This window comes from Maylandia zebra, linkage group LG6 (assembly GCF_041146795.1).
Source record: "Maylandia zebra isolate NMK-2024a linkage group LG6, Mzebra_GT3a, whole genome shotgun sequence".
Classification (NCBI taxonomy): domain Eukaryota; kingdom Metazoa; phylum Chordata; class Actinopteri; order Cichliformes; family Cichlidae; genus Maylandia; species Maylandia zebra.
The window spans coordinates 42,656,408-42,672,048 of record NC_135172.1 but is presented as its reverse complement, the minus strand read 5'-3'; the positions used below and the strand labels follow the sequence as shown (position 1 = coordinate 42,672,048).

At 39.7% G+C, this 15,641-nt stretch overlaps 1 protein-coding gene across 1 annotated transcript in view; it reads left to right on the top strand.

Moving 5' to 3' along the window:
• The window catches only part of sorcs3a (sortilin related VPS10 domain containing receptor 3a), a 240,240-nt gene that overhangs the window by 211,809 nt on the left and 12,790 nt on the right, over positions 1–15,641 (top strand). Inside the window, exons 20-22 of the mRNA XM_014411902.3 lie at positions 2,093–2,226; positions 5,715–5,838; positions 6,324–6,436. Of these exons, the coding sequence (XP_014267388.1) occupies positions 2,093–2,226; positions 5,715–5,838; positions 6,324–6,436 (371 nt within the window). The remainder of the gene's footprint in view (positions 1–2,092; positions 2,227–5,714; positions 5,839–6,323; positions 6,437–15,641) is intronic.

Here is a 15,641-nt window from a genome sequence, read left to right as displayed (position 1 = left end):
GGTTTGTATTTAAAGACATTCACTTTTCTGGCTCAGCTGCAGTTTTGTTGAACTCTGACTGCTTCACACTGTGACAATTGGTCAGAAATGTAAAATGCAGTAAGAAAAGTCCAAACTATCCAAGTAAACATGTCAGTTGCGTCTCTTAATAGTCACGCAGCTTGATGGAAGCAGGCAGTGTGTGCAGCTACAGGTTAAATTTGGTATATCCTCCTCCAAATCACTCCACAGATCTTTTTAAGATTTAAGCTAATTAAGAAAAGTCACAAAGTGTGGTTTTGACGTTTTCAAAAGTTTGCCTTTATGCTTTGTAGATTAGAGATTAGATAAAACTTTATTAATCTCTCAGGTGGATTCCTCTGGGAAATTCGTTACGGGCAATTGCAAAGAGCAAAACTTACATTACAAGTGCTAGCACATGGTCCACTTTGGTGGGGTTCCAGTTTGTCACGTACCTCCCAGTCTTGGTAATTTGGCACGCTCAGCCGGGTTCAAACGCTCAGGCAGCCTTTCCAGTGCAGGAGGACGGACATTACACAGGAGAAGATGACTGGAACAGCTGGAAAAGATGAGGCATTTTGCAGAGAAACCTCAGCAATCATTTTGTCACCGGGGCGCTTCTTCCTATCGCAGCGCTAAGACGGTGATCTTTACTGAGTCGCTCTCATTGAGAGGACGACTGCGGCGAGTCAAGCCTTCGTTAAATCGTTAGTATAAATGTTTACTGTGTTGATGTCATAGTTCACATGAATATCAGTCTCAAAGTTAGTTTAACCTGCTTTCTGGAATAGACCCAGGTGGACCTTCACTATAATAATTTATAGTGTACATAAATATAAATGAGTGTTATCCAACTGGGCATCTTTGGATTATTAGAGTTCTGTCTGTGATGCTCCTTAGCTTATAATATAAAGTGCCTCGAGATGTCTGTTGTTGTTCCATATAAATAAAACTGAATTTTCTGTTAGATGATTATAAAGAAGTGCATAAAGTGGATTTTGTGGTGTGGAGATAATAAAGAACAAAAAAAATAGAACTGTTTAATTCAACTTATCAGTTTATCAAACCATAATGTGCAGAAATGCAAACTCTATTTAAAACCCTTGTTTTGCCACAGAGAAAGCAATTACTTCTGTCAACTGTTTAAAAACACAGCACAGCAGGCAGAAAGAAAACTCTTCCATTTGCTGATTATTTTCTCTCCAAAATACAAGGCTGGAATAATTTAAAACAAACATGCGCCCAACTTAGAATAGTCATTATTAAGAAATGTACCGTCACAACTCGGATGAAGAAATAAATATGAATATGAATGAGAACAAGATCACACGAACATACAGTGTTTCATCTTCTGCCATCGCAGTGTGTGCATGGTTATAACAGGCCGCCATATATGTCTCACCTATTAGGCAGTCTCATTACACCTGCCAGCAGACTCGCACAGCCTAATTGGGAAGGTCTGTCTGACATGCATCGCAGTGATTGCAGTATAGAATTAGGCAATAAACTGCAGGGGGGGCTTCTATTACTTAGAAGCTGTTACATCATTTGATTGTCACACTGATAGATGTGACAATTATCTTGTTTCGAGTGACATAAAAAGTCCCCGACTGTTTAACTGTCCTCATAAAGATAAACTTTCTCAGTAATGTTGGATTGAGTTGCATCAACATGGTTACAGAAGTAAAGGTGTTACATTTTAGAGGATTTTCATCCATCACGTCGTAGTAACGGACACTCGGCTGCACCTTGAGAGTTCCTCACTATGAGTTTATATGATATTTCTTTTCACAGTGTTTGCATTTATCCATTTTTCTTAACCCACTTATTCTGTCCAGAGTTCGGGGGGCTGGGATGGGAGTGTGTCTTTACCCAAACTGCACCAGACATGTAGAGAAACAGAGACAGATGTATTCACCTCAGGTGCAGATCTTTGAACTGTGGGAGGAAACCCGAGTGCACTGAACAAGCTTCGCACCCCATGTACCGCCAACTGCCTTTTTTGTATTTGAGTGAGAAGCACGATCTGAAGTCTGCCTCATTAACTGAATCCGTGTACGATATCAACCCGTCTGTCCTGTTTCTTTCTTAGGTCCAGTGGAGCATGTCCAGCTTCTTGCTCCCTTTGTGGTCATAAGAAACAAGGAAGTGAACATCACAGCGGTGGTCTTACCCAGCCACTCACGCACAGTCACTTACTTCTGGTGGTTAGGAAACAATACTGAGGTAACGTCTGCAAAGAAAGACTCATTAAAGACATTTTCATTGAAATTTCTGTGGCTTGCGATTTAGATTTTAGTTATTTTTTTAAGCTGTATAGTAAGTGCTGCTGTTAGTAGACTGCTTAATATAAATGCTCTTATCTGTGCTTGAGAAGTGTTTTTAATGTTTAAGAAGAACAAAGCAACAAAAGAGAGATCCAGAGCCAAGTCCTCAAAAGTGATAGAACATGTCTCGTGTGCTTAGAGCACGCTCAGGTTAACATTAGCTGAAAGGTCGTCTCGTGTCTTAATCACATAGTGATGCTTGGTCAGGATCTCTCGGCATCACATTTTTACACTCATTATGTATTAAAAAGCCAATTAGTGTCATTTTTGATTGGACAGGGCAGATTGACAGACTTAATACAGAGCTAATAAACTTGTGTAGGACCTCAGGTTTGATGCTTGTATTATAGAAATTACTATGATAATGAATCAGAACCAAGACTCACACGTTTGTCCGGTTGTTAGGTGATGATGATGAACCCTGCTTCCGGGTCCAAACTACTCTGTGTTTATTGAGGCTGTTGTGTTTCTAACAGGTTTTAATGTTTTGTATCTTGTTCTATTTAATCTGAACAAGAACCTAAAAACAGTCAGTGATCACTGTCGGCCTCTCTGAGTTTGGTTGATTGAATCTTTATTTTGAACATGTTGAAAAAGTATAACAACATAGAATTAAAACCAGACAAACAAACAAAGCAAAACAAAAGGAAAATGAGCAACCGCAAATAACTTTCATGTTCAAAAAGGAGCAGGAAGAAGCATAAGCTTATTTAATCCCACCCCCTTTTCCACTATCTAGTAATCAACAGAATACAGAAATCCTCCTTACAATTACATTATATGTTACATGTATTTAAAAATAATAATAATTATATGTATATCTATCTTTCTATCTATCCATATATACATGTATACACATACACACATATACTCATTTTCAAAAACCCCAGTTACACCTCAAAGGATACACAACCTACAGATATATACACCCAAAATACACGTGCACCCACACACACATGAAAATATTGGACAAGAACAGCCTATCAAATTTCTACCTCGTCCTTGTACCCTGCAAAAACCATATCCTTAAACTGCTGTTTAAACTGCGCCATGCTTGGACTTTGCTTCATATCTTTACTTTTCCACAGCTTCACTCCACACACAGAGATGCAAAAACCTTTTAATGTTGTACGGATACGAGGATGTTTTAAATTTAATTCCCCCCTCAAATTGTATCCCCGTTCTCTTTTAGAAAACAGTTTTAGAATATTGTCAGGAAGCAGGTTATTTATTGCTTTATACATAATTTATGCAGTGAGAAAATGAACCAGATCTGTGAATTTTAGAATTTTTGATTTTAAGAATAGTGGATTTGTATGATCTCTGTAACCAGTTTCATGGATTATCCTTATGGCCCTTTTTTGTAATATAAAGATTGATGATAGCAGACGTTTGTAAGTATTGCCCCAAACCTCTGCACAGTAATTCAAATACGGTGCAATCAGGGAACAATAGAGAATGTGTTTGACTTTACTCAAGATTGAAACACTTCTTCCAATTTTGTTATCTATATGATTTATATGTGACTTCCAGTAATATTTTTTTCCTATAATCAGACCAAGAAACTTATATTCAAGTACTCTTTCAATTTCCACACCATCTATATGAATTCGCACTTGCATTTCTAAGGGAATTCCTAAATAAGACTATTTTAGTTTTACTTAGATTTAGCGATAGTTTGTTCCTGTTAAACTATTTTTCAATTTTGCACATTTCTGAAGTAATTGTATCCAGCAGCTCCTTTAGATTCCCACTAGAACAAAAAATATTTGTGTTGTCTGCAAATAATACTAATTTTTAATACATCAGATGCCTTGTAAACATCATTTATATAAATAATACATTTTGGACCCAGTACAGAGCCCTGTGGAACACCACAAGTAATGTCCAAGCATGATGAGGAATGGACACTCAGCTTCACAAATTGTTTCCTGTCACTTAAATAGTTTTTCACCCAGTGCAGTACAACCCCCCTGATCCCATATCGTTCCAGTTTATTAATTAATATGTCATGATTGATTGTGTCGAATGCTTTTTTAAGATCCAAAAATAGTCCAGCTGCATATTGTTTCTGATCTGTAGCATTTATAATATCTTCAATTGATTCGATTAATGCCAGTGATGTTGATCTTTTTGATCGGAATCCATATTGACTGTCAGAGAGTAATTTATGTTTATCTAAGAATTTGTCTAATCGTTTATTAAACAGGTTTTCTAGGATTTTGGAGAATTGTGGAAGTAAAGAAACAGGCCTGTAATTTGTGAAGTGGTGTCTATCCCCAGTTTTATACCACGACACAACTTTAGGTATTTCTGTTTATTATTAGTTTTACTACCACTCTTCATTGTAAAGCTCAGTTTTTAAAACCTTACAATGTAACAGCCCAGCACTTGCAGCAGTATATTATTGACTAACCTCGTATTGTGGATGGGTTATCTCAGTTGTTCTCCTGACTGAAGTTTGGTTCGTTTACAGCATCCTGCAATTGCATTTGTCTCTAACCATCAGGAACCCTCACGTTAACTTTTATCGAGTGGAAAAAAGTTAGCGTTCATCCTTCAGCTTCACTGTGTTTATGTTATGCTAACATAGCTGTATAGCTAGCAATCACGTAGCACATCATTATATACCAGCTAGCCCAACTTCAGTAACCCTACAAACACCACTGCTGTTTAGTTGTCGGTCTCCTTTTATGTTGGAAGTGCTAGCAGAGCTGTACGTTTTCATTGTTCAAGAATCCATCAGTCAGGACATGGTATATCATGTTTAGGTGGAAACTAGCGAGCTAACTCCCTGCTAACTTCAAACTCCATTAAACTTAATAAATCCTGTTTTCATTGATGCCTGCATGTTAAACTTTATAGTTACACCTGGTAAAGCAGCCACACTGATCATTTTATTAAAGAATTTAGACAGTTTTTAACTCTCAGTGATGCTGCAGTGTTCATTTGACTTTGGGACCTGAAGCGGAGTTTGGACCCGGAAGCGGCTGATGACGTTAGACTTAAAGACCAGATTCCTCTTCCACATCTGTTGTGATGTGGCCATGGTAACAATTGCTGGAATTGTTAGAGTATATGTATTTCACTGATTCTGTTTGGATCTGCTTTTTTGTTTTGTTTTTTAAAGCAGAAACAACACTTTTAAGCTACTACCGAAACTATCACTATAATTTCAGTCATCTTTTGTTTGGTAGGGCCTAAACTCTCACTGTGTATACTTATAAATGAGTACCTGTTACAGTTTTTATAACATACTACTTCATGTTCCTCCTCATGAGGGATTTTGGTGCCAAGGTATGCAGTTTCACGAATGTTACACGTTGAACTTGGAAAGAAATTGGGACATTATTATGTTTACCTGTAACTTAAAAACTGTGCTTGCAGCCAGTGATAACTTTGGATGGAAGCATCTCGCACACCTTTCAGAGTGAGGGAATGCACACCATAACTGTTCAGGTGGCTGCCAGCAACACCATCTTGCAGGACACTAAGACTATAGCAGTCAAAGGTCAGTATTTGTTAACTGTGTTCCCGGAGCTGGTAACAACACATAACTGCAGTTTAATGGGAGGCAGTTAAATACTTTTTATTTAAGTCCTCCAATTTTACTGTTTTCTTTTATTTTTACCCTGTATAAGATGTAAAACAGCTCCTACTTGACTAAAATATATCACATTACTGCTGGAACCTCTAAAGAATATGTCTTCATTTAAAATGAAGTGATCCAGCAGCAAGTATCTGTAAAATGCAATGATTTATTACCAGAGAATGGGTTGGCGTAAAGCTGTGACATTTTCTAATTATCTAGAAGTGCATCTGGTACATTTAGCCAAAGGGAAGTGCGGGGGATATGAGAAAGCCTCTTCTTTTCATCAAGTGTTAACTACCTGAAACTCGACTTGAGCAAAATGACAGTTGGCACAGCTCACTGAGAATAATGCCTTCAGATGGGAGTGAATTAATGGCTGATTCTCCCCTGACTCTCCTCGACAGAATTCTTCAAATCTCTACTTTTATCTTTCTCCCCTAATCTGGACGAGTTCAACCCTGACATACCCGAGTGGAGACAGGATGTGGGGAGAGTAATTAAGAAGGCTCTGCTCCAAGTGAGTGATTTTCATTTTCTCTCTGCTTCCTTCTCTCTTCCTTCCCTTCCATCCTTCCATTTCTCAATCTTGAGATTCTTTCCATTCCATCGTTTTTTCTTTACTCCTACTTTCCGTCTCATCCTGCTATTTCTCAATTATTTCATATACCCCTTTGCGGTCCAATACTCTGGGCTCACTGGTGCAGCGAGAGAACGCCCTCGGCCACCCCGTGATTCATCATCAGACAGGTGTGAAGACGACTCTGCTTTCCTTCTCTCCCGAGACGCCTTCACGAGCGCCGATTTCTTAATTTTAAAGTCAGAAAATGAACTTCAAGCCTAGGAGACCAAGGAGTGACGATACCTGTCACTGTGGCTAATGTGTGTTTGTGTGTGCGCACTTGATCGTAGGAGGTGTGCGAGTGTGTGTGGGAAGCTCACCCATCACTGCTAAGTGCTACTCATCTCCCCATCCACAGCTCATGAATAGAGTGCTGCATTTTTTTGCTGTGCTCTTAGCCATCTTAACAGTGTATCGAGCATTTGGAGCTGCAGGTGGGAGCCTTTGGAGGAACGTTTAAAGTGGTTCAAGGGGAGCTCGTGTGTAACCCGGATAACCCCAGAGTCAGACCTGTGTTTGCGAGCTGATTGTTTTAGCGTTCGCTGTGAATTTCGTGCCGCTTCGCTTCAAGTAATTTGCCTTAAAAGTGATTTTAGCTTTTCTTCATCATGTTGTTTATTAGCAATAACAAGACTCCACTAAAGCAGTTAAGGCTGAACTGATATTAACGATCCTGTGGACAGACTTGTGTTATTTATTCCAACTTGACTCCCTCTTAAATAAATCACTGAAGTTATTGATGTCTTCTCAAGCTATTGAAAGCTTGTGCACTTCACTAATTACCAAAGTTAAATAGAGCTCTGTTGATGCTGGTGTTAATTCACTCATGATTAAACCATTTCAGCATGTGAGAAACGGTGTGGATGTCTGAAGTTTAGGCTCTCAGCTTTTTAGAATCTTTGAAAAGTTCATATTTCAATTTTACCTTTTTCTTGCTACTCAGTTGGATTAATTGTTCCTCCCTTTTTTCTCAGCAATCTAAAACAGTCGAATAAAGTGACCCTGTGAGCCTAAACTTCAACCTTGTTTTTATTTTTATGTATTACTATGATGTCTGTCCCTGAGATGCAATGTCAAATAGTCACCAGTTAAAACTACAAACCCGAGGCTACAGTCCCACACACAGATACACATTCCTGTCTTAATGAGGACACACACAAGTTTTTGTTATGCTGTTTCAGTTTCAATACAAAGCAAACTGCAAAGTTAGAAATAAGAACATTTAACATCTCCACAGTGATTCTGTGGTAGAAACAGGGCTGTGTTACCTGTTAGTCGCAGGTCAACAGACATCAGTGTGGCTACTGCGCGATTAGCTTCATGTTAGCATGCTGTCAAACAGCTAATACTGTGTTAGCAGCAGTGGTTGCTTTTTTGGGAGAACAGTTTGTACGCGGTCTTCTTTTTCCTCCATGCAAAAACAGTAAAAGTTATGTTCATATCTTCCTTCCTCAGAAGCTGTTGATGTTTTTAATCTGGTCATGTCTGAGGCCTGCATTGAAATTGCAGCTGCAACTACAAGTGATCAGGAAGGGGCTTCCAGTAAGGAAGTTGTCCAATACTGGGAGATAAATTGTCATAAATTGCAGGGACTGACTTTTTGCACATCTATGTTCCTTCCCGTGCTCTTCGGTCTCAGGATTCTGGATTTCTAAAAGTTCCTAAGGCCAGAAAAAAAGACTATTGGGGAACGTGCTTTTTCTTTTTGTGCCACTTTTTTGTGGAACAACCTCCCTCAACATATTAGGCAGGCATGCTCTGTGGAGGTTTTTAAAGCTAAGCTTAAGACCCACTTGTTCACCCTATCCTATGTCCGTTAGTTTTTAAATTACTATCAGTTTTAACTTATACGTTTTTTCTGTACTGGATGTATTTATTTTTTAATCTTTTATCTTCGAATAACTTTTCAGCACTTTGTTTGAAAGCACTTTATAAATAAAGTTATTATTATTATTATTATTATTATTAAGGAACTATTAATAAGCAGTAATAATGAATATTAATAGTTAGCAAAATTAATAACTAAATACAAAAATAATGTTGTTGTGGTGGTGTTTTAAACACAGAATGGCAGGTATGTTGGTGAAAGATGTTGGCAATACAATTTTTTAAGTTGTCTTAAATCAAATCGTCTGCTCACGGACGGCTGCCCCGACCTGAGTCTGGCTCTGGTGGAGGTCACTTCCTGTTAAAGGGAGGTTCTTCCTTTTCATTGTTGCCAAGTTCTGCCTCAGACATTGTTTAGCTTGCAGTATAAAAGCAAGTGTTGTTGTGAAGTAAAAGTACTCTGAACAGGATTTTAAACAAATTTGTGGTTTGAAAACAAATTTCTTAATTAACTAATTTTAATGTTCTGTTAAGCAGCAGTAAAGAGATGCATTGCCTCAGATTACCTTTACCTTTGAATATTATTTGTGGTTTTAACTACATGTCTTGAGAACGTCACCTTTAAGCCACTGTTGAAGAAAAACAATCAGTCCTAAGGCATGCTGATACAGTGTGATTTAGACCTGTGCAAACAGTGGCCCGCAGGTGATTTTTTTCTCCGTTACTTCTCCCTCATTGTGAGTCATTTCAAGTGTCTGCTTCAAATGCTTTTGTCCTCCTTTACATCACAGTTACCACCTACACTTGACTGCACTGTGTTCACAGCTCAACCGCCCGTCTTTCCTGTAGTCTGGGCCTACGGGTAGCTTTTATTGAGGCATGACATGCAGAATCAAAAGTCTGGATTCATAATAATAAATTGATTCAGTTTTTTTTTTCTCAGTGAAATGGGCCATTTGTGATGTGGAGAAGGATAATTACTCTACTTTCACACCGAGAACTCTGGTGCACTCGGTTTATCACATGCTGAGTTTCAGTGCCATAGTACACATTAGAGGGCTGTGTCATCAATCATAGAACTAAGATTACAATACATAACCATGCAGTTCTTCTTGAAGTGAAATCCATATGAAAAAGTAGAGCGACAGTTGCTATATGTGTTTTTCTTTTTTCCGTTATATTACACTAGTGTCTGAATTGCCACTTTTCATCTTTTCGTATTACGCCGTCAGACTTTCATATCAGGTACTTGTTTATGTGAAAGGGCTGTAGATCTGTTTATGTGTTTGCATCTGACACAAAGTTCATTTCCAGACAAACATATTGTCCAAGTGGTGACAGGAAGGGTTATTTTTCCTCCATTTTGTTATGGCTGAGGAGTCTTGGTGGAGACACAGGCCAGTCCACAACTGATGGCATTTCAACATAGTAAACAACTCCCAAACAATAAAATAGGAGATGAGGAAGAGAACAAATCGCAATTAAAGTCAAGGTCCATTTAACGGAAGTGCACCACTGCCGAATGTATCATGTCATGATTTTGCACTCTTCGCCTATAGGCTCATTTCATTTCCAGCGCTTCTGCTGTTCCTGAACGTGCGTTCAGCAATCAAGGTTATTTCAGTCCACTCTGTCTTTCCTTAGCCACCTCCCTTTCATATTCCCTTAACGTTTCTCTGCTCAGACTCATATAGTTTACAGTGTTCATCCTCCTCCATAGCTTCCCTCGAAGGTTAATGCAAGCTATCAAGCTATTGTCTCTTTATTGCTTCCCCAAAGGCGCTGATTTTCTTTTTTATCCATCTGAAGCGTGGTAAACCATCCACTCTGATGTGATACTCTCGTCATTTGAATCTGCTGTCAGTTGTGATGTTGACAATTAACTTACTTTCAAATGACTGGAATGCATATGAAGCTTTATGAGTGAAGAAAACCTTTGAAATATTAATAATAATGAAAGGTAGTACCATCTTCATCTCCAGAGGAGGAGTCCCACTGATGTCGGTGATCACCTGACCTTCATTTTCACAGCAACACAAGGCTTGAAATCTCAGATGTTTATCAACAAGAATGGAATTATATCTTTTGGTATTTCATTTTATTTATTATTTGTTTTTTAGGAGTATTTTTCCTCTCCCTGACCTGTGCACCTGGGATGGTCCATGGACAAACTTTAGACAATGTTGGGAAAGGATCATGTAAAGTCGATAGAGAGAAATGGCAGTCGACAGTAAATCTACATTTCTGGTTAATTATTTTTCTTTGATTACATTTCATCATATTCCTTTTTGCTTAGTTTCAACAAGAATTGGAAAAAGTTTGTATTTACTTCTTTCATATCCTTTTTAATAGATTCTGGTAAGAAAAAGCATCATCTATCCCTGAAATGGGCTCATGGTGCGACACCCAGTCAATTCCTGACTGATATGACATTGGTGGTTCCAGAAAGATGAATCCGACTGCTTATGAAAATTTTTCTGCTTCTTCCTGAACTGCCAGCAATTTCTTTAGGTTCAGATAGATTATTAGGTCACAATTCACTTGGTTTTAATCTAGGTGCTGTCATCAGAACAAAATGTTCATTTGTTGGAACAACCTGGAGAACATACCTGGAAAAACATGTGAGCTTCCCACCAGCCAGAATTCTAGGTGTCATGCTAACATGCTAAGCTAAGAAAGAGAGGTTAACATTTAGTTGAAAGTTTTACTACAACAATGTTCATGCTTAGAGAGAAAGGCAACAGTAGTTAAAGAGTTGTTTTTATTGTTTTAATAATTCAAGGGCAACATCTGGGTGTCTGCATGTCTTAAATATTGTTTAAGCTACAAACACAAAATCATTTCCAAAACCCTGAAATGTCAGTAGAGGTTATCTGCTTTACATTTAAACTAAAGCGTTTCACGTCAAAAACTGAAAAAGAAGTGAAAGTGTAGCAAGATAATAACTTTCAGAGTCCCTCTGGAGTTTATCTTCTTGAAATAGTATTTCTTGAAATGAACTTGCAAAATATTGCATTGTGAAATCTTCATATCAAACCAAATTGAGCCGACTTCCCTGCAGCCTGTCCTCTCTGAGGATCTCACCTCTCTTCCTGTTTACCATCCCGATTTAATTTTTGTATCCGTGATGAATTTGCAGTATATCAGATGATCCTCCAGATTTTTAAACTAAGGACAGATTGCTGTGCGAGTCAACATGGTCCAAGCGCACTGATTTTTTTTCTTTTTTTCCCCACAGGCTATTGCCTCCTTTGTCATCCCATTCACTTTATTTCCCTCTCCACTGCCTCTTCGCCATTGCAAGACACGCCCATGGCTATCATTTGTCCACTGCTTTGTTACTCAAATAGTGATTTTTCTGCTTGATAATTGATGTGCTTTGCCTTTACCTGCTACGTTGTCCACCCCAGGCCAGAGGGAAAACATAAAAACATCAAAGGCTCTAGAATGAAGAGTGATTGCCACACGGCGCTGCCCCCATTCTTGCTTGTACTGCATAAACTGTTAAAAGCTAATGGCTTGAAAAAATAACAGAAACAGTTATTGACCCATTAAAAATGCGTTTTTGACATGGCTAGAAACTGCAGCCTCAAAGCATTTATCCAATTGTTCTCTGTAATTAATGAATACATGCTGATTGGTTAGAGGGCATTTTTGACTTGGAGGAACTGTTTAAACATCTCTGGTTACATTTAATGTAAAACAGCTGAAAACAGTGAACACTGCCCCACAAAAACTCAATTAAAACTTTGTTATCTAGAATCTTCTTTAGATACCAGAATCCTGAGTCTTACATTTACACCATCTAATAGTAGTTGTCAGCATTTCTATTAAAACGACTGCAGTCATTCTATAAACTTAACTGAGCAGAAATTGCAGAAATATCCAACTCAGACACTCTGGCATTGAACATTATGCACACTACGAACACCGTCAAGTGAAAACTCTGTTCTTTTCTGAAAAGTCATGCTTGGGAAAGTGTTTTGTGTGTCCATTTATGGGCTTGTGATAAAGGTCAACACTTTTTGTGAGTCTTTGTAGCTCTGCAGCACTATTTGTATCTCTGTCTCTCTTTCTGTGTCACTCTTGTGAAGCAGAACAGCTGTTAGGGACAATATTAGACCATGAACACGGTTATTCTGCTGTCAGTTTTCCAGAATGCTGGTGATGGTTGCCTGACTTCCTGACGGACAGGAAGCAGCATGTGAGGCTGGGAAAGAATGTCTCGGACTCCCGGACCATCAGCACCGGCTCCCCTCAGGGCTGTGTTCTTTCTCCTCTGCTCTTCTCCCTGTACACCAACTGCTGCACCTCCACCCACCAGTCTGTCAAGCTAATCAAGTTTGCAGATGACACCACCGTTATTGGGCTCATCTCGGACGGGGATGAGTCTGCCTACAGGAGGGAGGTTGAACGTCTGGTGTCCTGGTGCAGCCACAACAACCTGGTGCTGAATGCCCAGAAGACAGTGGAGATTATTGTGGACTTCAGGAAGCACACAGCCCCACTCCCCCCCATCATCCTGACTGACACCCCCATCACCTCTGTGGACTCATTCCGCTTCCTGGGTACCACCATCACCCAGGACCTGAAGTGGGAGCCCACCATCACCTCCGTCATCAAGAAAGCCCAGCAGAGGATGTACTTCCTGAGGCAGCTGAAGAAATTCAACCTGCCAACACGGACGATGATGCAGTTCTACACTGCAATCATCGAGTCCATCCTCACCTCCTCCATCACCGTGTGGTACGCTGGAGCCACTATCAGGGACAAACAGAGACTGCAGCATGTTGTGCGCTCTGCTGAGAAGGTGATTGGCTGCAGACTCCCATCTCTGCAGGACCTGTACACCTCCAGGACACTGCGGCGTGCAGCCCGGATCTCAGCTGACCCTTCTCACCCTGGACACAGTCTGTTTGACCTGCTCCCCTCAGGCAGGAGGCTCCGGTCCATTCGCACCAGAACCTCTCGCCATAAGAGCAGTTTCTTCCCCTCTGCTGTTGGACACATGAACAATAACCATATGACTGTACCCGCCACTAACACATGACCCTACGCTGTGTCACTGCATCATTTCATGTTTGGCACTGATCACCACCTGCACTCATGTATATATCTTTCTACGTAGCACTTTTAATTCTTATTCTTACTTTTATTTTTTTTTCATGTCTATTTAAGTGCTATTTATGACACTATGTTTGCACTGAAGCACCGCAGCAATTTCCTAATGTTGTAAACCTCAACATCTGGCAATAAACCCCATTCTGATTCTGATTCTGATTCTGATTCTCAAATGCTAAAGATCGCATGATGTCTGTAAACACTAATAGCAGACATGCTATTCGACTATAATATAATATAATGCTATAATGTTGAATGGCTCACACAGCCCAGACCCATCAGGGCACGGCCACTGGGCCTTTGGGGATGTCAGGGTGGGTGTCTGATACCAGACACTGGCAACAATCCTTCCCTCTCCACCCGGTGGTGAAGTAGATCCGCTGTATCCTGTTGAATAATCCACAATCTTCCGCTTCCACAAAGTCAAATTGTGATTGCAGGATAAACAGGGTATTCCAGACAAAAGTTTTTCTCTGGGTCTACCCTGGGAAGACCTACCAAAGGAGGTGCTGAGGAGGTATCCTGACCAGATGCCAAATCTGGGTTTCTGTGTCACTGTAATCCTGGGAGCTGTGCTGTCTTGGGCAGTAGATAACATATCTATTTACATGGAAAACTTCACCAGAATGCAGTGGATCTGATGATTTGTTTTTGAGTGTAGCAGGGTTGCAATTGCTTACCGACTGCGGTGGTTTGGGAATGTCTTTGCCATTTGGAGGAATGAGCTTAATCTGAATTAATCTAGATGGGTAGATGGGTGTTACAGGAGAATATGGCATCAGTTTTGGCATGTCAGGACACAATTTTCTCAGCAGAGCAATGTATTGTATTGACATGCACAAAACTATTTACTTTCCCTGTCAGTGGTTTTAATGTTGTTCCGATTCAATTCAATTTTATTTCTACAGCGCCAAATCACATCAACAGTCACCTCAAGGTGCTTTATATTGTAAGGTAGACCCTACAATAATCCATACAGAGAAAAACCCAACAATCATATGACCCCCTATGAGCAAGCACTTTGGCAACAGTGGGAAGGAAAAACTCCCTTTTAACAGGAAGAAACCGACAGAACCAGGCTCAGGGAGGGGCGGGGCCTAAAGACATGCTGTTTACGGACTGAGATGCCTCTTTATTTGTTTAGTGTTTTTGAACTATGATGGGTTTAGAAAAATATAAATGGACTGGTAATTATAGAGTGCTTTCCTACTCAGGTGATGAGTCAAAGGGCTTTTTGAGTTGTCAGCGTAAAATAACCATTGCTGTAGTTTTCCCTCACCACCATATTAGCTTAAAACATTATACAGAGCAATTTAATGTCTGACTGACACAAACTGTAAGGGAAGAGTCAAAAGTGATATAATGGCACAAATGGTTACAAAAACAGTTTGAAGATGATCGACATCTAAACGCTTGTTAACTCTCAACCTTACGATCTGAACAAATACAACCAGTTAATTTGAGCAGAAACTCACAGGCAGGTAATTATATCTTAGTGGGAGACTAAACACGTAATTAAGTTCCATCTTAAGACTGCAAAGGAATCTTCCGATGGGTCATTACACTCAATCCTACAGTTTCTGACAATAGACATAAATGTGCAATATGTAGTGTTTCAGTGTAAAGTCAGATGAGTTTTCTTGTAATGAAACTGTTCAGCAGATAAAATGTCTTTGTGTTATCTTACAGTGTGTAGACATTCTGAGCTGCTTGGTAACTGCTACTCTTTGTAATCCAGCTGCTTTTGTCCCAGCGGGAGCGAATGCAGCAATCACACACCAAATGAAGCTAGCATTGTCTCACCTTCAACCCAAGACACATCTTCTTGAGTCTATAGCCATTTTCACACTGCAGTCGTGACATTAGACATTACCCAGTGAGGACAAATATTCAACACAGTTAAATCTGAAATGTAATGGTCTTCATGATCTCCAATACTGTCTGACGGTTAATTGTGCCAATTTCGCCAGGTTAGTGAATTCACAGTGAGTCAGCGTGCTCTGCATCCTCTGCCTAAACTGAGTAGTTACATCAGTGCGAATACACGTGACAAAGACTAACTCCTATTGCATACTCAACAACTTCGGACAACGTTACAACCAAAGCTTGAGCTGAATTTTTCACTGGTGACAGACTTTGTTACTTGATGGGAAAT